Here is a 26,413-nt window from a genome sequence, read left to right as displayed (position 1 = left end):
CGAGCAGCTCTCAGTTCCAGCAGGTTGATGCTGTAGCTGGATTCCACTTGGGACCACTTGCCTTGAACAACCAGGGACCCCATGTGGGCTCCCCAGCCGGAGAGGCTGGCGTCTGTGGTGATGATCAACCTCTCGGGTTCCTTGAATAGGTGGCCCTTGAGGATGGCCGGAGACACCCACCAGCGGAGAGACCTCTTCACGTCCGGGGGAACTCGAATCGGCCTGGTAGAGTTGCTCCTGGATGCCCTCTGGTGCGGCAGCAGCAGCCACTGAAGAGACCTGGAATGCAGGCGGGCCCACGGCACGATGGAAATGCAGGAGATCATTTTTCCCAGCAGCTGCGACAGAAGGACCACTGGAGCCTGCCTCAAGCTCAACACCTTGTGGGTCATGGACCTTAGACCGGTCAACCTGTCTCGGGAAAGGAAAACCCTGCACAAGTTGGTATCTATCACCGCCCCCAGGTTTACAAGTCTGTTGGTTGGAGTGAGATGGCTCTTCTCTATGTTTAGAGTGAAGCCGTGATTTCTGAGGGATCTCATAGTGGTTTGGAGATCCCGAAGGGCCTGCTGCCTGGACGACGACTGGATCAGGATGTCGTCCAGGTAGCACTGGAGCCTTATGGGCCTGCGTCTTAGCTGAGCCGCCACTACCGCCAGCACTTTGGTAAACGTCCGAGGAGCGGACGAGAGGCCGAATGGAAGAGCTTTGTACTGGAAGTGGCGACCCGCATAATAGAAGCGCAGGAACTTCCTGTGCTGAGGACGGATGGGGATGTGGAGGTATGCCTCTTTGAGATCTATAGATGTGAGAAGATCTCCCTGTCGAATCCCCGCCAGAATGGACTGCAGAGACTGCATCTTGAACCTCCGGTAGGCGATATGCCTGTTGAGGTTCTTGAGGTCCAAGATGGCTCTCCACCCCCCCGAGTTCTTTGGTACCAGGAAGAGGATGGAGTAAAACCCCTTCCCCTCTTCGCCTTGGGGAACTGGTTCCACGGCCCTGATGTCCAGGAGATGACGGACTTCCTGGTCCATACGCTGCCTCTTTTGGGGGCAGGACGGGACAGGGCACCGGATGAAGGTCCGAGGGGGAAGGGACAGGAATTCCAGGGAGAGGCCTTCCCTGACTGTCTGCAGAACCCAAGCATCCTCGGTGTTCTGGGCCCAATGGGAGGCGAACAGCTGGAGGCGACCCCCGATGGGCGCCAAGCCCTGGCAGTCACTTTGACTTACGGAACGGCCTGTTGGAGGCCCCACCGCGGTTATACTTGCGGAAGCCGAACTGCTGCCTGCCTCTGTCCCGAAAGGGCGCTCTGTCTTGGGACCTGTCGCCCTGCTGGCCGAAGGACCTATTAGAGGGAGAGAAGGAAGAGGCAGAGGTGGAAGGCTCGGAGGCACGAAAGGACTGCCTCCTAGAGTAGGGAGCGGCCTTACGTTCCTGCTTTTTGTTTAGAGAAGGTAGGATCTTCCTCTTGTCCTTGGACTCAATGAGGAGAGGATCCAGGGACTCGCCAAACAATTTGGACCCCTTAAAGGGGGCGGAAGCCAGTTTCCATTTGTTTTTCTGGTCCGCTTGCCAATGTCGGAGCCAGATCAGTCGACGGGAAGTTATGTTAGAACCGAGGGCCCTGGAGGCAAATTTGGTGGCATTGAGGGACGCGTCAGCGGCATACTGGGAGGCCGCGATTATTTTTGACACGTCCTGGTGGAGACGGATGTCTCCCGCCGGGAGCTTGTTTAGGAGCTCGCGCAGCCAGATCACAGAAGCCCTATTAAAAAAGGAAGCGGAAGAAGAGGCCCTGATGGCCCAGGCAGCCGCCAGATGGGTCTTGTGGCACGCCTTTTCCGCCTTCTTGTCCTCCGCCTTAAGGCCTTCCAGGAGGTCGGCCGGTAGCGAGGAGTTGGAAGTGAGCGCAGCGATGGGCGGGTCGACAGTGGGAAGGGCCAGAAGGTCCTCCAACACTGGCTCCATAGTATAAAGCTTCCTATCTACCCCACTGGGAGAGGATTGCGTGGCTGGCTGAGCCCACTGGCGCTGGATTAAGTCGAGGAACAGCCCCGGGACCGGAACCAGCTCTTGCTGGGGCGCTGGCACATCAAACATGACCGCATTGGGATTAGCCGGAGGGGCATCATCCGCCGGCGCGGTCGGCTTGGGCTTGATCCCCACCCTGGTGGCAGCCTTGACCTTGTGAAGGACCGATTTAAAAAGGCTGGGCTTGAAGAGACCCGCAAAGGCGGGCGCTTCGGGGGGAAGGTCCTCGTCGTCCGAGAGGCCTAGCACCTCCGGGTCAGGGTCCTCAATGGCAGAGGCCTCGCTGACCACCGAGGATTCCAGGGAAGGATGGCGAGCACGCTTGCTTGGGGGCGGAGCTGCCTGATCGGGCTTGGGACCCCTAGGGGCCGCTGCGGTAGGGCTTTTAAATTTCATGGCCTCCGTGATGCCCTTGGCAATGGCGCGGGCCATTAGCTCCTGCATGCGGGGCGATAACTCCTCAGAGTCAGAATCGGGATCCAAGCCCTCTTCTAGGGGGGGTGAAGCCTCACCCTGCATATCGTCTATGCTAGCATCCCCAGGGGGAGGAACCTGTTCACAGGCCCAAGAAGGGACCGGGGAAGCCGGCTCTGCAAATGACCTATTAGGGGATAGGTCCTGGGATTCCACCTCCTCGGCGAGGACCGACTGGAGATCTTCCCGGGAGGGAGGGGCTCCTGAAAGGGACTGCACCCTGTCTGCCTGGCGTCTGGCCTTCTCGAATTGCTTGTCAAGGGCCCGCTGGCGCCTTTCAGCATCCTTGGCCTCAGCTACCGAAGGGGTTCTGGAACGCTGTTTCCCAGAGCTACCCCCACCACTCTTGCCCGCACCCCCACTCCCCGAAGAGGAGGAACCCTTGCTAGGGGCCTGCGAGAGGCTCGGCCTAGCGTCTTGGGAATCGGGAGGACTGGGCAGGTCCATAGTCAATGACCACACAAGATGGAGCAAGGCTATGATAAGGCAGAAGGATAGATATAGACTGGGTGCTGTAATGGGAAACAAAACGAAATGATCGTTAAAATTGCCATATATACAATTAATCGAATCAATACTATGAAATCATCCCATGTTTCACACCAGTCGGAGGCCCAGGGGTAGGATTGGGGCCTGCACCGAGGTGCAAGGCTCCGCAGGAGAAGCAGGGAGGAGAATGACTATAGAAAAAATCTTCAGGCCTGCGCTTACTTAGGCCTCCTCCCTGAGCCGGTATGATGACCGTTGGAATGGCACAGGAACCAGCGCCGCTCGCAAAAATAGACAAATGGCGAAGGTGGCGATCCTAGCCCGAGAAACCCTTGCTAGGCCCTGCCACCTCCAGCGGCCTCCTGACAACGAGGCTGATGCAAAATGGCGGCCATGGCTGGGCGCGCTATTTTCGCGCCTAAAAATGGCCGCCGCAACAGCGTGGGGCTAAGGGAGAGCGAGGGGCGAACGCGCCTCGCAATGGCGACGATCGCCCACTCCTCCCTGCGGCAGAGGTCCTCTAGCAGGCCGGGGAGCGAAAAAACTTCGACGAAAATAACAAACGAGGGGCCTGGGGACTTAGGAACCTCGCCGCTGCAGCCGCGCCGTTTTAAACGACAAGCGGCAGGCCTCCGAAGCCGTCCCAAGAGGATCGGCTGAGGGGCACCCCCCACCACCTTGTAGCTTACCTCCTGGCCTTCAAGTGCAGATTCTATTGAAGAAAGTCGCAGAATTGAAGAGAGAAACGTCTCACGAGGTTGGGGAATATTAGAGAAAAAACTTTAAACGCAATTAGAGAGTCCAAGCCAAAAAAAAAAGATCAATTTAGCTCAGAGCTCTAACTAAATACGTCCAAACGGGCTGACTGAGGAAGAATTCTGGGGGATTGAGCACACCAGGAGGAGGTGTGGCTTAAGAAAAAATAGTTCCTCAGTCCTAAGGGCAAGCAGACTGAATTAACCCATTGCTTGGACTCTCCAAGCGGTGTACAGGAAAATAGCTATAATAAAAGAATATGATTGTATTATTATCCTTCTTCTTAAAGTACCTCCTTCTTACAGTTCAATTTAGTAGGAAGGTATCTGTCTCAGCTGCTTCCTAATGTTACTAATTAGCTGCTTACTAATAGTTCTGGACTTAAAATGCTTTAGCCCTTTTTGCATAGGCAACAGCTTCTGCACATCTCTGTTAAAGTTATCTTCTTTACTCTGTAAAGTTATATTTTTCAAAGATTATTCTTTTAATCGCTTTTGCATAATACCTCCTTGAAAATAACTCTTATTAATGCAAATTTGTCAAATGTATGTTGGATTCTAATTGGTTCAGTTCATTGGTGCTAATCAACACACAGCTTTCTGGTGATTCAGGGAACATTTTCCTAAACCACACTATTTCTTTTCCACTGAAATCTGTAGCAGATTTCCTTTATATCCCTAGTAGAAACAAAACACAAATTAAGTGATTTTCTTTCACTTTGAAATGTAAACCATTTGAGAATGACCATAAACTCTGTGAAATATACATATTTTGCCCTCCAGATTCAAAGAATTAAATGTTTCTTTGTAGTATAAAAGCTAATTGAAATCATGTGCTAAGAACATTATATTATATATTAGCAAATTAAAAATAATTCCTTTAAAACATTTGCAATGATGAAAAAGCAAAGTATACATTTTTTTTTCTTTTAAGATTAAAATGGCTACTGAACAAAAAAAAATCTATACCACTACTTAAATCCTGCTAAGTTTACACTAAAATATTTCTTTGAGTAGGAATGAAGAAAATATAAAATAAAGCTAAATCTAAATCTGTCACCTAAAGCTAAATGTGGAAAACAAAATGCAAGAAGGAAAAGTAAGCAACTTGAAAGTAAAACAAGAGAATATAAGATGAGATATGAGCCTTAACTGCTAGAAGCATCTGTTCTGGTACTGTCAGTCTTCTGTGGCCAATCAGATAGGAAACATAACCGATGAGCTAATTCTACTTTATTGTAAAGCTACATTGACAGAATCTTACAAATCTGAAAATACTTGTCTCCCCCACTCTCCCCCCTTCCTTTACAGCTAAGAATGGCCTCTTCTGAGTATCTTGCCCCATCTAATATCCAGCTGTGGGCTATGCTGTCTCTTATTTGATCATTCCCTTTGCAGTGTCTCTTTGCACAGTCTCCCAAGGTCATTCCTATATACCATTGCAGATATTTCACAACTCATTAATACATGGCAAATCACAGTGAAAATGGTGTATACTCTCCTTGCCAACACTGTTACTAGTCATGCTAAAATATTGTGTGTGTGTGTGTGTGTGTGTGTGTGTGTGAGAGAGAGAGAGAGAGAGAGAGAGAGAGAGAGAGAGAGAGAGAGAGAGAGAGAGAGAGAGAGAGGGAGAGAGAAATAACTTCTCCTTGTACATTATTTGTCATGAATCCTAAGAAAACATTGCATGCTTATGTTTGTGTATTGCAAAATGCTAATATATGGTCTTACCTTCACCTGCATATGCCAGGATGGAACGGGTGCGCATCTGTTTCCCTTCTGTGGTTTTCCCTGAGCAGGTGTGAGAGCAGGAGGACCATCCAGACCATGTGCTGAGAACACAGTCCTTGGGGCATGGAATTTCACAGACAATGGGAACGGGATAGATAGCATCTCTGCAGAGCTGTCTATCAACTTCTTCTCCTGGGAAAGAAAAGGCCAGTAGCAGTCTATCAGAGCTAATTTAACTTCAGTTGAACATTCTTAACCCAGATGGGCATATAAATAAATTAGATTTGGTTGCTTTGTAAAAAAAATAATAAACTGATTAGTTATCCAAGTGAGTGTATCTTTTTCCATGCCTCAGCGCTTGAGAAATTGTTGCAAACTCCATATTCACTCATGCATTCGAAATGGAACTGAATGATGAATGGGAGAAGGTTCATATTTATACTTTGGAAATGTTAGGTAGCAAAAACAAATATCTTAATATAGATAAGAAAGGGAAAAATATTATTTAAATGCTGTAACAATTATTTTTGTGAAAAAAGATGTTGCAAATTCATTATGTAGCTGAATTATCTTGCAGAACAAAATTAAACAGATTTACTCTAAAACAAGTTATACGGCAACGGTAGCTTCCATTGTCATGGTCTTCTGGAAGTTCATTAAAAACTTGATCAGTCCGTAAGAGCTGGATATTGTAGTAATCTCAGTGCCTGGAATATTATATTAGTTATAATTGATGCCATGTTTGTATATTGTATTTCTGTTATTGTATGTTCTTTGTTGCTCTTTTTATTTCAGTGGCTGTGGTTCTTGCTTCTGTATTCTATTTAGAGAGCAGCCTATTTAGAGAGCAGTGGTATATAAATTCATTAAAATAAATAAAACCCCTGAATTTTACTAATTTATAACCCTCCAGATACAGCCGTTTGGTCTAGGGGCTAAGGTGCCAGATTGGAAAGCAGGGTAGTTAGAAGGATAGAAAGTAACTCCCTCCTTAGCCAGGAAAGCCATTTGGGGGTCTTTGGGCCAGTCACACTCTCTCAGCCCAATTCATTCTGCAGGGTTGTGTGGAAAATATGAGGAAGAAGACATATAAGATATGTTCACCACCTTGAGTTATTTGTAAAAATAATAAAGGCAGGGTACAATAAATAAAATAATAATAAAAATAATAACATTCATTGTATTCTGGACAATATGGTCATAATATTATAGGCATCCTGTCAGTGGTGCTCTATATTGAAGATAGCTGGTGAACTAATATCTTTGCCTTCAGGTTTTTTTTTTTTAGTTTGTATTATTGTAATTAATGTCTCAATACTTTAATATTTATGGTTTTAATTGTAAGCCACCAGAGTCTTATAGAGTGATAGAAACAGCAAACAAATTAAATAAATAAGTAAATAGCACAACAGGATTTTTAGTCCAATGTATCTGGAAGGAAGCAGTTTGGGTAAGGGTCCACTATATATGGATGAAAAGCTCAGTTATATTACATATAGATTCTTTGATGGAATTTTGGATGTTCAACCAAGAAATTGCAAAGTCATTAACTCTGAGCCAGAGTTAACTCACCCCAGATCATTATACTGCAATTATGAAGTTATTTCATCTGATCAATTATTTCATCATAATAGCTAATAGAATTGAGCTCAAGATGCTCAATATGATACACAATATGCTACGCTACAATAATATTTAAAAACAGAAATACAATATTCCAATATCACATTCAAGACAGGAGTCAATACTGATAAATAATTGCTTATTGTCAGAGCTGCTCGGGGAACTGGAAGAAGAAAATACATCAGTTTTTCTCTTTATTCCAAACTGTTGGTCTTACATTTAAAAAAAGTAAAACATTCTGAACAAATATGTTGGCAGCTGAAAGAGAAGAGATACTTCCTTTCTTGATCAGATTGATGTATAATGACATTTTAGCAGCTGGAAGGGACACCTCTATCCCTCTCTTGATACACATATAAACATAAAAATATGTGAAATCCTGTGGGCAAATAATGCCAGTTTTCCTAAAATCTTCAAAATCTTTAATTAGATAGAAGTTTGATTGTCACATGCCAAACAGTCAAACTGCACCTAGTGGCAGACTTTTTAAAAAGTGATTTTATGTGAAAACAAGATAATATTGTCACTGATTGCATATTAAGGAAGTATGTTCAGATCAAAAGCATTCCATGGTAGGTATTACCTGATTATAAGTAATAAAATGGAATGAGGCATCCTTTATAACACTTACTTAGGCTCATTGGGAGTTTGTACTACTGAGGTAGATTTCCCCCCCCCCCCCCATTATATATTATAAACGATATGAACAAATTGACCTTTGTAGGTATTTCATCTTATAATGTCACATTTTTCATGACTAGGAAGAATCAAGCATATGCTGCCAAAATAATCTCACTATAGCAATCACATGAAGTAGTAGAAATCTCAGTAGATAATAGCTGTGATGGGTAGTATAGCTAAGTTTTATAATATGGTAAAATCTAACAGATGTCATGACTCCGCATGTACATAAAAAATATGTTCTCATGAGCTTACTTTTACTTTAAATTAATGTTTTGAAACCAAAATAACACACTAAATCTTTTCCTTATCCTTCTTATTTAAAAAATAAGTGTGGATAGCATCCATTGTCACTCAATCTTCATCTGCAAAAATGGAATTTGCTGTTTATTAACTTGAGTGGAAGAACAACTACTTGGAGATTAAATAGCATAATGCTATTCAAAAGTTAGACTAAGAAAGTTGGTGGGAAGAATGAAACCAGCCTAAAAAAGCTAAAATAACTTGAGCAATATTGAAAACCTGAGATAAATTATGTTCTCTTTCCAACTGGAGATGACATAATATGTCAGCTCTAGTTGAAAAGGGTGTCTAATTGAAAGATGGGTCACTGGAACAGCATTTCATTGCTGTCTGAAGTGGTCATCTACATTTTGGCAACCCAGATCTGACTACCTAGCAATATGACACTATTATATATTTTATTCTATGGCAGGGCTACCAGATCTGGACTACAAACATGGATTACTGCTGTATTAAATAGCAGAGGACTATTTGCTGCTATCTTTTGGTCATCTAGATTTTTGCAAGCCCTTCCTATCAGCCCTAATGTAGCTGTTATAAACTACTATAAGATGATGTTGGTTGAACAATCTCTCTTTTTTCAGATAATGCTAAGTAGAAGCCTAATAATAGAAACAACTGTTTCAAACTATTTTTAAAATGTTCTTCCTTTCTTTAATTTTATTTGCATTGTTCCATGAAGATTTATTTACATTTGATTTAATAGGATAGTATTCTATTGTTAAAGGAATCAACAGTACTGTGGTAAAATCTAAGAATATTTTTTAAACAAGAACATAGATATACAACATATTAATTTATTAATAGTAAATAAAGCTATGATGTAAAGGCATCCCAGTGAGAATTGAGGAAGATTAAACATATCAAAACGAACATATGAATAAACTTTTTCCACTAATGACTAAAACTTCTAGAAATAAAGTTAAACTGAATTTCCACATAAAATCACTTATCCTAAGATTTGGCTGACTGATGCATCTTGTAGAGTACAAAAGCATCATTGGAAAAATAAACTAGTTTATCATTTTATGTTGCTTCCAAGGAAATAAACAAGCTCAGCTACTTTAATTTACAAATACTTTCAGGGTATACTCTGGGGCCAAAGTAGCAACAGTAAGTGATTGATGGAGAGCAGCAAGCTCCAAGTATGTCAACCCTCAGAAGACCCTTTAAGTTGAAGGTCATAACTGCCAAGGTTTCTGCAGCTCCATATAAAACATAATACCAATTTCCATGACATTACTGGCCTATTTGCATCTCATTAACGAGGAACAATAAATAATTTTTTAAAACTACATGAACCTATTCTTGTTGATGAAATCAGCTAACTTAATAATCATGATACAAGGAACTGGGGAGGAACTACAGGCTAATAATAATAATAATTAGTGTATGTATTAATCTGTTGAATTTTTTGATTTTGGGTGGAAGTAAGAATATTGCAAGACTCATAGACCATGTTGTCCATTTCATATACAAGCAGAGATGAAAATTGTTCCTTCTTAACCTAAGAAATCAGTATCTCTGTATTTCAGAAACATTTGGAAATTGAAATATGATACAATAATTATTTTCCTGTTGAATATTTTATTAAGTGTATATCAAAACATTGTACAGGAAAAAGTATAGCAATTCAAAAGTATAGTATTCAAATTTAGTGCATTATGAGAAAAAATGCATTTATAAACAAATGGAATACATTTCTTCTCAGTTAATAAGTAGTTTATACACAGCGTGTTGTATTATATGATTGCCTGGTCAATAACAAATAAAGTATTCTATTATCAGAATTCTACCATTTTCCAGATTATGTTATTTTCAATTAATAATCTTTCAATTTCCACCCAAACATTCCTGAACTGCTTTTCTTTCTACAGAAAATCCATTGAGACATTGAACATGCTTTTTGGAGTTACTAGAAACATTCTCCTTCTAAAAACATGGTTAAATATTTACACACACACACACACACACACACACACACACACACACTTGCTCTCTCTTAAAATATCTGCCTAAGAATATAATAGGGAAACAGCCCAAAGTTTCTCTTAAGGGATATGTGGAGTTGCTATTTAATGATGACATTTTTTGGAAGCAAATCATACCATGTTTATGCCTGCCAGCTCTATAGATTTAATGAATTCTTGATTCCGTTTCATGCCTCTTAATAAGTTGCTAAGCAGCATCTGTCTTTAATTAACAATCTTAATTAATTGATAGTTAATATTCTCAAGTAATTTCCTTTCAAAAACTTAAGTAACATTTGCACTTATTTCAATTATAACAAACATTAAACTGTTTCGTTTGATGCCTTGCAATGATTTCTGAAAAGAAATTTTCTGGATCTATGTTAGCCAACTTGACAATTTCTGGGAGTTCAAAACCATACATCATTCTAGAACGGGCTCAGATTGGGAAAATTCCACTCCAGATATTTAAATCTAATAATCGTTTGTGTTAAAATCAGTCAAATTTGTTTATATTTTTTATTATTGGATAACTTTGGGTAAAAATCTGGGGACCAAACCTTTATTCTATGAATGCCTCTAAATAAACATCATAATTGACAATCCACTCTGGTTAGCACTTACGGTAGATAATAAAACACTTGGGACTTCCAAGACTATTGACTAGGCTGTGAACTCAAAGAATACTTATCCCAGAAGAAGGCAACAGAGAAACACCTCTGGAGGAGGTCTTGTTCTTTTTTTCAATATAGAAGAAATAAAATTTACCAAATACTATTTTTACAGCCATCTGTAAAATACGCCTCTGCATCCCATTATACTATTCAACCTATTTCTAGAAACAGGATAAATTCACATACAAAAGTCTGCAAAACTGTAAATGTTAGATGGGGTAAAGGAAAGGCACACTCAGGCTTAGGCAGCAATAGCTCTTTATTAACTCTGAAACAACTATGTACAATCCAGTGAAGGTTCAGTCTGACAGCAGCCCTTTTATAGGGAGCTGTCAGACCCTTCGACCAATCAGGTTAATCTCTGTTCCCGCCGGAACATAGGACCTTGGTGTAAACCATTGTAACTGATTCTGGTATCTGCACAGTTCTGGCTCGGCCAGACCTGCACAGTTCAGTTGGTAGGGGTTCTTCAGTCTGCGATTTCGCCTGGTGGAAGCTCCTGGAACTTTTCCCAGGCCACAGCTGGAGCTTCTAGAGCCCGTTCGCTCGGAGCTTGCTGCGGGCCTGCAACACTAACAGATAAGTGCCCCAGTACCTTCGGGCTTGAGTAGTCTGTGGAAGGAGTGACTTCGTGCTCCTTTTGGGTAGGGCTTTGGCTAGCTCATGCAGGAGTTACCTCTTTTTGCCTAAGATTGGAGTTGGAGAAGTGGCCACGGAGTTGGTCAACCTGCTGTCTCCAATTCCGACTGTCCTTGAGCTCTACTAGGTAAGAGCGAGGTCCGGTGATGCCTATTACCATGGCAGGAATCCACAGAGTTCCCCCAGAGTAATTGTGGGTGTAAACTGAATCCCCCATGCTAAAGTTCCTTATTTTGTTCGTTGAATCTGCGGGCGATGCGGCAGAGTACTTTGGGTGTAGCTGGTCTAAGTGAGACCTTAGCCGGCGACCCATGAGAAGCTTGGAAGGGCTTCTCCCAGTGGTAGCACTTGGTGTGATGTGCTGTATAAGGAGGAATTGATCAACCTGTGTTTGCCAATCTCCCGGGCCCATCCTGGATAGGGCCTCTTTTGGAGATCTCACCATTCTCTCCACCTGACCATTGGAGGCCAGAAGGAATGGAGCAACCAGGGCATGTCTGATTCCCTGCGCTGCTAAGTAGGTCTCAAACTTCTTGGCCATAAATTGGGGCCTGTTGTCAGAGACCAAGACATCGGGCAGGCCATGAGTGGAGAAAAGTCTCTGCAGTGCCTTGATGACCGCTTCTGCCATGATAGAGGTCATGAGGACTACTTCTAGCCATTTCGAGTAAGCATCCACAACTACCATGAAAGTCTGGCTGTGAACTTGGGCAGAGAAATCTATGTGCACCCTAGACCATGGTGCTTGAGGTCGCTCCCACTCCTTAGCAGGTACCTCTGGGGGAGCCGGTCTGGACTCCTGGCATGGTGTGCAAGTAGCCACCCACTCTTCTATCTCCCTTTCCATGTTAATTCACCACAAATAACTCCTGGCCAAAGACTTCATCCTGACAATTCCAGGATGCCCTACGTGCAAAGCCTCTAATACTGCAATGTGCAGTTTCGGTGCAACAATGACCCGGTCCCCCCACAGTAAACAACCATTTATTACAGACAGTTCATCGTGTTTGCAGTAAAACATTTTAAATTCAGACCCAACAGACCCATTGGGCCACCCCCTCCACACCCAGTTCAAAACCTGTTTGAATATAGAGTCTTTTGCAGAGTGGCGGGCAACGTCACTATACGAGACAGGAGCAGTCTCTAGGCAGTCAATGAAGAGGACTGGTGTTTCAGGGGTAGGGACTGCAAGCAGTTCAGGCAGTGGGCATCAACTCAAGGCATCAGCATGCCCCAATGTAGAGCCAGGCCGATGGATGAGGCGATAACTATAGGCCACGAGGAGGATTGTCCATATGGTCATTCATGGCAACAAAGAAGCAGGAGTAGGCCGGTCCCCAGCCAGCAAGCCCAGTAGTGGTTTGTGGTCCATGATGAGTTCAAAGTCACGACCGTAGAGGTACTTGTGGAACCTTTTAACGCCGGCTACTGCAGCCAGAGCCTCACGGTCCAGTTGGCTATAGTTCCGCTTGGTAGCAGACAAAGTTTGTGAGTAATATGCGATAGGCATCTCGGTTCCATTGGGCATGCGGTGGTTGAGTATCGCTCTGACGCCAAACGGGGAAGCATTGCACATTAGAACAAGTGGCAGGGTCTGGCTGTATTGGACCAAAAACGTGTCCGCTGACAGCAGTCTCTTCACCACAGCAAATGCGGCTGCTTCGGCCTTGCCCCAGGACCACTATTGCGTTCTTTGCGAGAAGCCGATGTAAAGGTTCAGCAACTGTGGCTTTCTAGACCAGTGCTGAAGATGTCCTTGAACTCCTTAAGGAGTTCCTCAGTGCTTTCATCTCATATGTATTGATTCCGGTCACTTCTAGGCCCAGGGCTTCGAACCAGTCAAGCCCCAGGAGGCTCTGTAGGTCTCCATTGACTACCGTCACTGGTAGCTGGCTGCAGAAAGTCTTGAATTTCACCCAGAAGGTGCCCTGGCCCACGATGGGGACTCAGTTCCTCTGGTAGTCGTGAAGATGGATGTCAGGAACCCGTAGATGCTGCTTCTTAAGGCTATGGAGTGCTGCCCAAGGCATTATGGTCAAAGATGACCCAGTGTCAATCTCCATTTCAGATGGAGAGTCCTCAATGAGGACTGGACTCAGCTTTTTTGCCCACTTCATGTGGACTTGGCCTATGGAGGTGTGGTAGGTGACTCTGGTGTCACCTTCTGTTCGCCGTGGTGGCAGCTGCCATGCCCCTTGGTTGGGCCTCTGCTGGTGGTTAGGTCAGCTTCCCGGCTTCCAGGTTGTAATGGGGTGATCGCTTTTGCATACCTTGGTGGTGTGCCCTTTTCGATCGCAGCGTTGGCAGATTGTGTTGCAGAAATGGCAATGTGTTCTGAGATGGTCTTCTTTGCAGCTGGCGCAAGGTGGGAAACGCAGTTTGAATTTCCACGGCGGCTTGGTGCGGTCACTGCGCATGTGGTAGCTGTCATCTTCGCTGTCTGAGCCTTCAGACTCTGTAGCCTTGCGATGCATGCCTGCGCTCTTCCGCGTGTTTTTAGGACTGTTTTGGCCCTGCAGAGTTTCCATTGATTTAACGGCAGACTCAGTGGCCCTGGCTTCATCTAGGGCAATTTGGAACATCAGATTAGATTTCACTAGTAGTCTCCTCTGCAGGCCATTGTCTCGAACACTGCATATGATGTGGTCAAGTATCAGTTCATTGAGATCTCTAAACTCACAGTATGCTGCGGCCTTTCTGAGCGCCGCAACGTATTCATTGATGGATTCACCCTCTTTCTGGTTACGAATGTTGACTTCGTGCCTTTGGACACGTTTAGACAGTCTGAGAGCGTAGTGTGTCCTCAGCGTCTGTTGTAGCACCGACCAAACAACCGATTATAGTGGAGTTGGCTCGGACAAGTCCTTTGCTGTCTCGAACACCTCTCATCCACAGTAGCTCAGGAACATGTTCTTTTTCCGGAAGGCCCATGAGATTGTTGGCTTCGAGGAAGCAATCGAACCTCAGCATGTAGGATTCCAAGTGCTTGCTGACTGGATTGTATGGAGTTGGTGGGGTGTGCATTGACATCTTGTGTCCCTGAGCGCGCTTGAATTTGCCGCTCAAAGATGGCTGCTTGATACCGCACTGAGCTCTGGGCTGGATTTACTTGCTGATTGTTGTGCTCTTTTTGTTTGCCTAGTTGCCTTCCGATCCCACCCTCATCGCCAGTGTTAGATTGGATAAAGGAAAGGCACACTCAGGCTTAGGCAGCAACAGCTCTTTATTGACTCTGAAACAACTATGTACAATCCAGTGAAAGTTCAATCTGGCAGCAGCCCTTTTATAGGGAGCTGTCAGACCCTACGACCAATCAGGTTGAATCTCTGTTCCCGCTGAAACAGAGGACCTTGGTGTAAACCATTGTAACTGATTCTGGTATCTAACAGTAAATATATCAGAAAGTTCTATTGCACTACTGTCTAGGACAGTAGAACAAAGAGGGAGAAATATAACTAGTAGCCACTGCAGGATAAGGTATTTCACTCCTAACACAAATTGAAGAAAGTTCCCTACTGCAAGCAAGATGATGGTTGTTTTCTCTTTATAACAGCTGCATATAAGAAAGTTGGAAAGGTACATTAAAATCTTGGGATAAGATAAAGTTTCCATTCACTATTTAATAAGAGCTAGTCTACATGGAATAAATATTCCTCTCCAGCTACATTTTTAAAATATTTGTATATTTCTTCATATTCAAAAAAATGCCATCTTACAATAATAATTACTGACATCGTAGGAGAACCATGTTAGTCTATGATAGCAAAAACAAAAAACAAAAGATAGCTCACAAACGTTCATTTTTTAAATATCGTTTGTTAATCAGAAAAAGGACTACCAGACTCTTTTAAGTAATAAGCTATTTGGGTTCCATTCAATTTAGGAAACAGTTCTGGTAATGCTATCTAAGAAGAACTATATTAACCATGCAAAATCCATACCTGACCATGCATGCAGATCTTTAGGGAATAAAGGGGCAGCATCAACATCTAGGAGGGAGGGAGGGAGGGACTACTGCAAACATCCATCATCAGCCCAGAGAAGGCTGATGATTGTTCTAATGACCCATGCCAACATTAGTGACTCCATGGTGTTAATCCCACTCAAATTCCTATTTTATCCTCTTTGGTTATCAGTAAGTAGAATCTTTTCTGAGTTAATTTATACTCCTACTGACTCCATTGACCCATCCATGCAGTTATCTTGGCAGAATGCCCTTATACTGTAATTTGCTTGGATATCTACCGTACATCTACATCTACATCTACATCTACATCCATCTATTATCTATCATCTATCTATCTATCATCTATCTATCTATCTATCTGTCTGTCTGTCTGTCTGTCTGTCTGTCTGTCTGTCTGTCTGTCTGTCTGTCTGTCTATCTATCTATCTATCTATCTATCTATCTATCTATCTATCTATCTATCATCATCTATCTATCTATCTATCTATCTATCTATCTATCTATCTATCTATCTATCTATCTATCTATCTATCATCTATCTATCTATCATCTTTTTCCATCTTGTTTAAAGCTCTGTAAATTCCTATGATCTTGCATTCAACTTTAACCAGGTGTGACTCTTTTTTAGTTTTCGCATCAAAGTTAATCAGATAGATTGTCAGGTTTTTCATTACCTAAACACAATCTCTGCTCACACAAAAATATTGATGAAAGCTGGGAATTTTTCAATCCCATCCTATCTCCAGCAATAGCTTCACATACGTTAATTGTAATAGTTATACTTTTGCTTCCTTCTTATAGTAGTATAGCCTTTATTGTCATTGTACAAAATAAAAACAACAAAATTGGTTTTAGCCTCACTGGTGCAATTCATGACAACAAATACAAACAACATAAATAGTATAAGGAATAATCCCAATGCAAGTAATTAGGGGAAAAGAAAAAAGAAAAAGAAAAACTAGTCATACATTTCTGTGTGTGCGTGGAATGATTGTGGTTGTGTTTAAGAGTGTTTCTTGTACATTTTCATAACAAAATAAAGCCTTTTCAAGTCCAGCGTTCTCTTGCTGATGATGAAGGAAATAGATGGCCATGATAACCAATAGAAACCAATAGCCTTATAAAAGTTAGCCTTATAAAAGTTAGCTAAGCAGATATACATTATTTGTTCTTTCAGCTAAGAATGTTCGAGCTTAATTGTGACCCATGTGCATAAATGCTTTTTATCCTGTCATGAAACTCCCAGCAATCAGGTTTATTGGATGACCCCAGGCTCTACTTTCTGAGACAGGGTTATTATCTTGTCCTTTATTATTATCCCGAGAAACAGACATAAATAAACAAGAAGGATGTAATAATATTTCCCAATAGAAACAGAACATGTTTATAGTTACAAAATACCATGCCATCTGCTAGCTATACACAAAGGCTATGTTAAGTGTTTGCAAAAAAACAGTTGTTACAACAATTTTGAAAATGATTCAAAATTTAAATTTTCAGGCATTCAAGATTTTTCAGACCCTGAAGGTTTGATCTGTTTCAGTACCAAGTTTCATTGGGAAATTTTGGGTCTAGACTGGTAGAAGTACTAATTTGTTTTCTTTTTGTAAAATATTGCAACCAGGGTCAATCTAAATTACAATGTGGTTTAATAATCCTTTTATAATCAACTGACGACTATTTATTTAGAAGGCCCATGGAAGATGATGATGGTTTGCATGTTAGTAGGCAAACACAGAATTCTGTTTGACACAGAATTTATTAATTAGTTAATATGAATTATTTAGCAAGTCTTAGGACCAATAACTAGAAATTGTTTAGTCATGGACACATTCGTGGAACAGTAAAATCTGATTTAGCATTTTAATCCTTGCATGTAGCTTTCAATTGTACGTTCATTAATTGTGACTCGTTCTTTCCTTCTATTACAAGCTAAGCAATTTCATCTTCTGAACTTTGTTGATGCTATTAGGAACTATTAATATATCAGATCATGCATGACATATTCATTCTACAGCTATTTCATGTGGATGATTTTTCTGAATACATAATAATATTGTTCAATTTTTAATATTTAGATTGAATTTTCTTACACTTAATTCTGTATATTAGTTTAGACCATATGAAAACAGGGAATGTCATTATCTGATTGTGTTAGTAATCCTGGGGAACAAAAGAGAGGAGCCGAAGCTTAAGCAACAATCAGTGAAGAGATATTTTAGTCCACAGAAGGAATGAGGATATGGGAAGCATCTCAGAAGCAGCCTCCTAAGTTCTCTGGAAAATAAACATGAGTAAGAGGAGAAGTACTTTCATACTTGCACAATTCTGTTTCTCTAAGTTTATAATAAAGGTAGTGCTAGTATTCATAGTTTTCTTTTCTTATCTGGACTATCTCAAAGGTCTGACATTCATTTCACAAATATGAGACAAATGTTGCCTCAACTGTTCTGTAAGCTGCACTAGATATTTGTAAACAGGTTAGCTGTATATCCATTTGCTTCTGGTTTTGCAACAATACTACAACTAGGTAATTTAGTGGAAGAGATGTACTGTACTCTGGGAATTGGATGCCATTTCTAAAACTCCAAGAATCTTCTGCCTGTCTCAGGAAGAGAGTTGGAGATTTGTAAGATTGTGTTATCTTATAATAAAGATGGTGTTACTATTCATGATTTGGTTTCTGGACTCCTTCAAAGGATAGGCAAACTTTCCTTGTCCTTTAACAAAGAACAAACAGCTTGAATATTTTTATTCATGTGTATATATATGTATACATATTCTAAATTTATATATTGCATTTATCACTCAACCACCACAGTATAATAATCTATACTGATATATGAGCCATGTTGAGTGGGAAATATCTGACATCTTTGGGAATAGCAATTGTTGGGGAAAATGCTGATGTGACTCTTCTTATAAACACCTATAAAACTTGATATGCATAAATAGTAATGATTCTGCAATCAATACTTGTTGACCTAACCTGTATATGCTAAAAACTACCACAGCATTTTGCATCCTATACCTGTGGGCTTTCCCTGAGTGATCTCGCAGCTATTTGAAACATTTTTGAAGTTCATTTGTTAATACGGTCATCCTGAGAAGGATAAGGATCAGTGAACACCAGTATATTGATCATAACCAAGAAGAATAAACTACTTCTATTATTAGAGTCAATCAAATGACATTTTGGTAAAAATGAAAAGCGAAAATAAAGTAAGTTTGAAGACAGGCAGAAACTCAATTGGGAATAAAATCAATCTGAGTCATTGGAGCAGGACAGATCAAGCTATCAGAAGAGTTGGCAATAATGAAATCAGACTAGAGAGTTGAGAATAAATGCTGATTGTGCTAATATGAAAGCTTATGTTGTCTATAATTCCTAGTGTGTTTCTGACAGCAGTGATTATTTCTGTGTATACTAGTGCATGGAGTGTGGCAGATGTGGGTTGCTCCCAGTTCGGCCCAGATTGGGTGAACTGGTAGTGGTGGCAGTGGGAGGCTCCGTCTGGATGCACACACAAACTGGTAGCACTGGGATTTGCAACCCTCCTCTGGAGTGTGGATGAGAAAATTATAGCATTCCATTTTTGCCCCTAGTGTTAAAAAATTATTATTATAATTTGACTTACCAAGATTAACCTATCACTCAGACTTATTTGATTCTATTAAAGTGGTCCCTATCCAACAAAAGCAAACTCAGTTTTAAGAAAAGTAAGGTTTTACATTTAGTCAAAAAAAGTCCAAATCACAGGTATGGAATATAGATGGTACCACATTCAGCAGCAGTAACTATGAGAAGGATCTACTAGACGTCCTAGTAAATAGTCACTTAAGTATGACCCAGCAGTGTGTTGCAGTTGCCAAAAAAGCCAATGCAGACCTAGATTGCATCAATAGAGGAATAGTAGCAAAATCACATGATGCATTAGTACACTATGTACTGCTTTGGTGAGACCACCCTTGAAACATTGCATCCATTCTACACAAAAAGATGTAAGACTCTAGAAAGAATGCAGAGAAGAACTTGGGAAGCCTTTTTTCTAGAATGACATAGGGTCTCCTTCTTGGACAGAGAGTTGGAACCTTCAAGATCCCTTCCAACTCTGTCATCCTTTATTCTGTACTCTATTCTGTAAAATATGTAGCAACAGTTCTTTTCGCTCTGTCACTGGCAAACTAAGCAGACCTCATATTTATTTTATTTATTGTATTTTATCTTGCCTTTTGTCCAAGGAAACAACGTTGGTCTTTTCTGCTACTTTGCTTTTACAGTTAGGCTGGGAAATGATATAGAATGAGAAAATTGCTGCCAAAAAAGTCTGCCAAAAATTTCCTGACCAAATCAAGAATGGAACCCATTCTATTCTGAAAGTTCATCAGTGAAATTATATCTCAAACTGAATTGTAACATTTCTCTACATTGATTTTATTTGCTACATTTTTAAAATGTCTATCAAAGCTCTCTAGGGAATGCTCATTCATATTAAAATGCAATAAAATATAATATAAAATAAAAGCCCCTCGAACCATAGCTATCAGACAAGCTCTATTTCTTTAACCACTGAGCCATCACACCCCCTCAATACAAGCAGTATGACAATGTAATATTCTATACATAGGGTATATCCCATTTAACTAATAGATAATTGGAGAAGGTTGAAAGTTCCTATACAACTTTATTACTTCCAGACAGAATCACTCACTGAATAAAGGTAATACCTTTTATTGGCAAATGTACAAAATTATAATAGCTCATTGTGAGTTTATGAGAATCTTATGGATTCACAAAATGGCCAGCTTGTGTCTGAGCTGGATAGGAATTGGGTTGAATTGCCTCTACAGGTATAGTATCAGTCTTTTCCTGTTTTAATATCAATGCAAAACATGGGATTTCAACTCATAGTCCAATCTATTCCTAATTCAACTCAATTTACTTTTATTTTCAAAATATCTTGCATATCAAAATTAAAACATTCAAGAGTTAGGAAGGAGCAAGGACTTGAACAAAGATGGGCCCTGAAGTTGAGGAGAGAAGACAATTTTCTCCCATGGGATTAAATCCTTATACCCAATTGTATGTCTTGCTCCATCACTATGATAACACATATAATCCAACCTCATATCTTCAAGAGTACCTCACTAGATTCATAATCTGCATCTATCAGTGCCTCTATCTCTTCATATATATTCATCAGAAGTTTTTAGTTTAGTTATGTTTAGTTTAGTTTAGTTATGTTTAGTTTAGTTTAGTTTAGTGTCAACGTGGTAATAAAGTCAATTTAAGGGGGAAAATCCCCAGAAGAATAACCAACTGCACAAAAAGGAAAAACATCTCAGAGATGACAGTGAGTAATGTTCTCTTTTGGATTCACACATTTCAGAGAAATTAAAGAATGATTTCACATTAATCAGATCTCAATATAAATTGGAATCTCAATAAAAATATCAAATAACCAGCAAGTAAGCAGTAAATGAAAGAAAATAAGACAATAGGTTATCAAAAATAAAAACACAGGTATATGAGAATGCTTTAAACAATGCAATTTATATAACAACTCAGTGTTTTCACACTTGAAAACTTGATAATATTTAAGATCAATTTCCACTGACAATTAAAAAAAAAACATTCATAATTGAATTCCTCCTTTGATTACACTGTAGTGACTTTCTTCCATATCACTTTTGATGTTTGTCCTTTCTATTTAAAATAATGACTCCCACTGGCTCAATTAGGAATGAGTTGATATTCAGAAGGTTTCTCTTTCAGTATTCATTAAGAGCTCCCAATTTGTAAGGCATACTGAGGATAAATTGCATAATATGCTCTGTCAGGCAATTTTATGGAACTGCTTACTAGACTTTTGTATTTTTTTCTTGGTGCTTGACTGTCCTTATTTGGACTCAGGATATAACCAAGATTGGGTCTATTTAATACCTGGATGTAAAAGCCAATTTAGCTTAGAGGCTAAGTCACTGTTTTAGAAGGTTTAAAACAGTGAGTTCTAGTTGTCTCTCGGTCATAGAAATCAGCTGCGTCATGCTTTTTCATCCTTAGAATCAAAGTACTGGCAAACTACTTTCAAAAATGTTGCTAAAAACTTGGGGACTCGTCTCCCTTGTCACAGAGTCATGGTTGACTCAATGAACCATAACAATAATACCTAGAATCAGGAATACTAAGTCTATGTGTTTAGCCCTTTCAGCCAACCAATGAATCATGGAAGAAACCAAAGTTAAATCATCTCTATATTGATGCCAAGAAAACACTACAAATGTGTCCATGTAACTAGCAGGAATCAATCTCAATTCAAGTACACATTTAACTTTTTTTTTGCTTTGCTGTAATAGACTAATATGGTTACCTGTCTTTATAATCCAATGATGTCCTATAGTATCTTCACTTTATGTAAGTATGCCTCTAGTTTTTAATGAATAGGGAACATAAAAGGAGGATGCTAATAAGCCTATATCTTGGCAGTAAAGTATGGATATTTAGTCATTTGCTGTGAGAAAGGATGTTAGATTAAATGGGCATCACCTGAACCAAAACAGTGGTTTTTAGGTTGTCATCTTGATTCCATCAGCTTATTATATTCAGCAATTGCAGAAATTCATTTGAAAAATGGGCAGCAAATAAATTTAATAAATAAAATAAAATAGCCTACCCCTTTGCAAAAATGAATGAATGAATGAAATCAGTTTTCTCTTGAAGGAAAAGGAAAGGAAGTTACAGAGTTGGTACCCATAAGATTAAAAAGGCCTAATTACATCTTACAGAGCATATATCTAAATGGTATAGCGAGAGTCTCAACCTATATCGTGCAATATAATTACATGAAAGTTTGTTACAGCATTATCCAAAGGACATCAAATATTTTCAACCAATTATTTTCATTAAAAACATTTTCAAAACAGTATTTCTCTTTTTTTGCAAAAGTTTCAGGAGCTAATGTTTATGGTAGACATAACAGATACAAGATTGCAGGTATCTTGTTCTTTCCTTAGTGCCCCTGATTTCCTACCTGAATTGACAATTATTTTTACAAATAAAAATAAATTTGTGGGCAGTAAAAACCTAGTATTTGTTTGCAAATGTTTATCTTATTAAAAACATATTGATTCTAATCAATATTATTTTGTAGAGTTTTAGAAACTGCATCATCAGACTATTTGATGCCACAATTTATTGCAATGTACGCATGACAATCATTTACTACTTGGGTGGTCCAATCTTAAAAGGTGTGTGGTTCTTTTTATTAGCTGGCACCACCATACATTTTTAATTGTCCATTTTTGTTTCTATTACACACTTGCCTGACTTTTACCCTCACTACCCAAATGCTATCTCGCAAAATATTAAAATAAAAGCATTTATGTAATGAAAAATACTAAGCTACAACAAAGTGCTACCCTCGTCTTGCAAGATGGTATATAATTGTAATTTACTAGTGTCCGCAGAATATTGCTGATTTCATTGGAATGAGAAAAACAACAGTGCCTTGCAAATTCTGCCCTCTGCTGCCTGAGGAAACTCGCCATCCTGAGCCCAACATTTGGGAAGCCAAGCTCTGCCTGTCACAAGCCAGGACAAAAGTGAGTGATGGAAGAGTATTACCTCCTTAAAAAAACTTGGTCCAGCTGGCTCAGCTGGTAGCACCTCATAAGGACCCCTTTCCAGGATTACTGGAGAAGACAGTCAACGGTTTTGAAGGCGAAAGAAAGCTCTAGGCCCCAACGGCAGATAAAGCGGCAGAACCATCTTCTAGGATAAGGGAAACTCTGATTACAAACCTCCACTGCCTTGTGGCTTTTCCACTACTGGAAAAGACTTCAGGAGTCAACCTCGAGGCAAAATCCAGAGCCAGAGTCTCGGAGCAGTTCATGACTGTGTACAACCACATTCTGGTAACTCCTGCAACACAGCTGGAACCAATCGTATCGGCTCTGCTATTCCATTGGACTATTTCAGCAATGTGGATGGGGGGGATATGCTGCTTTCGTAACAGTCTATCCTTCATATTAATCTACCCAGGCCTCGTGCTGGAGAGGACACTCCAACTTTGACCTCTTTCCAGAGCACGATACCATGGTCTTTTGAGACTGAAGGATGCCAATGCAATGCTGCCTGAGGATGTGACATTACAACACATATAGAAAAGGGGTGGAGTTTGCATTATCATGTTGCCTTCATCACTTTGACACCCTACCTCTTACATGGAATCCATTTTTTTACCTTTTGGGACAATGCTTAGCACTGCAATACATATGTAAATTACTACTATAATTATGTCAATAGAAGACCTGCAGCAAATTATGAGTAGAATGTATGTTTTCTAAACCGATGCCAAATGGAAAAAATAAAAAGCATTATACTTATCACAGACTTTTTCATTTTTTTTAAGACAAAAAAAGACATATCTTGTTTAATCTTGGAGTGCACCATTTTAGGTTTGTTCTGCTATTCAGAAATATTAACACAGCATGGATTGATTTTTAGTTAACATCTTTATCCAAATAATATTCATAAGATGAAAATTATTAATAGCATTGAGAAAGGGGATCCTTTTTCTTGTCTTTTACTCATCCCTGTAGCTGCTCTGACTATAAAAAACAGAATGACAAATGCCAGCACCATTCCTTGTCAACAACAAATTGGAATGATATAATAATGTAGCTGCAGTGACAAAAACAGGAATAGGAACAACAGCAATTCATCAAAAGCCCCTGATGGTGAGGGGTAACTCTAAGGTCTTCTTCCTGCCTGCTCCAACCAGGATTAAAATTCCAATTGCTACCCTGTACTGTGGAACGAAATGGCAATCAGAAGCTTTCAACAGGAGCGCTGGAGGATAAATCTATTATCTCAGTATTGTCTGAATGGCTATAATGGCTTCTTTCCTTCCAACAAATTGAATAGACATGCTCATCCCTAATTATACACAACACCCCCTCAGACACTGCTATTTGAGCCTAATTGTAAAATAAGAGACCTCAGGTTTAAACATAATATCCCAGCTAATTATATTTCAAATACATTAAATGATTCAGAGAGCAGGAAAAAAGAGACGCTGATCTGTTTTATAGGCTCAGTTTACGGTAAAACAATGAAGTTAACCATAGAGCAGTGCCCGTCTTGCAATTTAAAATACCGGCTTCTTGCAGCGTGCTGCAAAGAAGCTTGGGGCAGAAAAACAGGCTGAGAATTACAATGACACTTAAAAGAACATATATCTCTTTGACTGCGTCTTATATCAGGTTTTGGTTTTAAAGCCTTGCTGTGTAATCTCATTAAGTTACATGCATTACTAGCTCTGGGAAGAGGTAACAAAACCAAGATCACTTCAGATAAAAGCTTCTTAAGTAAAGATCCTTTGCAGTGCCCACAGTGAAAGCTTGACTATGAATCAAGCTTTACCACTTTCCTTATGTCGCTGCACACCTGTGCTGCATCATATGCAGCAATTAGGCAAACTCCTTAATAGTAAGGTGACCAACTTTTTTACAATGAAAAGGAGGACAAATAAATTGGAAAAAATATATCGTAAATAAAAGAAATATTTCATTCATTGCAACAATAATACACTAAAATATGATATATGCTTAATAAAAACATTTGCAACATTTTATATTGTAATTATGCTTACATGCCTGTTGATTATTATTTAAATGAGTACTTTTCCATTGAATTAATATTTTTTTGTCAATGTATCATCTTCTAAGAATATATTGGAAATAGCTGAACAAGAAATATCCTTCATATTGAATTCTACGGCAAGTGCTGCAGCTAGAGTATCAACATTCAATCTCGATTTCTCACTTGTCCAAAAATCATTGGCAATTGAAAAAAACTCTTTCAACTGCTGCATTAGTTCCAGGGCAGCACAACGTAAATTGAACAAGTATAAATAAATGTTCACATGGAATATGTTCGTTTTTGAAATGGCTGAAAATATCCACCCATCTTTTATCAATTTCAACGTGTTGATTTTCCCATTGTATTAATTTTTCAGAATTTAAATATACATTCAGTCTTCTAATTTCTTCAAAGAGACAATTGTCGTCTATTTTAATGTCTAGCATTTCTTTAGATAAAAATTCAACACAAGATTCAATATCTGTTCAATATACTTGCGATGAAGTAAAAAAAAACACCATTAAAAACTGTTTAATAAAATACGTCACATAACGCGCAACAGATTAGCCTTCAAATATCAAAAAGGAGGACATGTAGGAGGACACTTTTCGAGGAAGGACAGAACTTACAAAAGAAGGACTGTCCTCCCTAAAGGAGGACGGTTGGTCACCTTATTAATAGACACCAACACAGATAATTTGAACACAGTCTCAAGCCTCAGAATATATGTATGTAAAGCCATCAGGAGGTAAACAGGACTTAGACTTGAGAGGAAGTCAGTCCTTCTCCATTATAATGCATACATATTTTCATCCAGTTCAGTTATCTGTATATGCAAGTTATTAGTGCTCTGAAATTTCTAGAGGGATCTTCCTAGGATTTGATCTGAATCTGCAAAGTGTGCATTTTAAAGCATATGTTCTAAACTTAAAGGACTTTTGTCAATAACTATCTGCCTGCCGAATTTCAAACCAATTCCCTCAGCTATGGTGACCTATCACAGTTGTGAAAGGACATCAGAGATGGAATCATTCTTTTGATTATCTCTGGTTTTTAGGTAAAGGGACAAAATAGAGGAGGTGGTGAAGGAAAATAACACTAGCAACCAACACACATACTCTTAAGAAGGCTAGCAGCTTCTTCCCCCATTTCATTCTTTTTCTTTCTACTCTATCTCTTTCTAACCATGTTCAGAAAAAGCTGCTTTCACAAGATTGCTGTTGGCATAAAGGAATTGAATGTGGCTAGATGAAAAGAAGGGCAATTATCTCACTTTCACATATATACAGAAAGAATCTAAAACAGCTGCCTCAAAATTCTTTCAGCAACATGAAGGACTAAATATATTCATTTCTAATGAAGACTCCGCAACACATTTATTTTGAGCTTTGCCATTAAGGAAATGGGCAAGACAAGATATGGTT

At 40.0% G+C, this 26,413-nt stretch overlaps 1 protein-coding gene across 7 annotated transcripts in view; it reads right to left on the bottom strand.

The window, feature by feature from the left end:
• Nucleotides 1-26,413, bottom strand: part of THSD7A (thrombospondin type 1 domain containing 7A) — a 342,001-nt gene that overhangs the window by 91,504 nt on the left and 224,084 nt on the right. For all 7 annotated transcript variants that reach the window (XM_081970895.1, XM_081970893.1, XM_081970890.1 and 4 more), the window contains one exon: nt 5,490-5,681. In XM_081970895.1, coding sequence (XP_081827021.1) covers nt 5,490-5,681 — 192 coding nt within the window. The remainder of the gene's footprint in view (nt 1-5,489; nt 5,682-26,413) is intronic.

The sequence above is a fragment of the Natrix helvetica genome, assembly GCF_964273705.1.
Source record: "Natrix helvetica genome assembly, chromosome: Z".
Classification (NCBI taxonomy): domain Eukaryota; kingdom Metazoa; phylum Chordata; class Lepidosauria; order Squamata; family Natricidae; genus Natrix; species Natrix helvetica.
The sequence above is the reverse complement of the archived record's forward strand: the minus strand, read 5'-3'. Positions and strand labels throughout refer to the sequence as shown.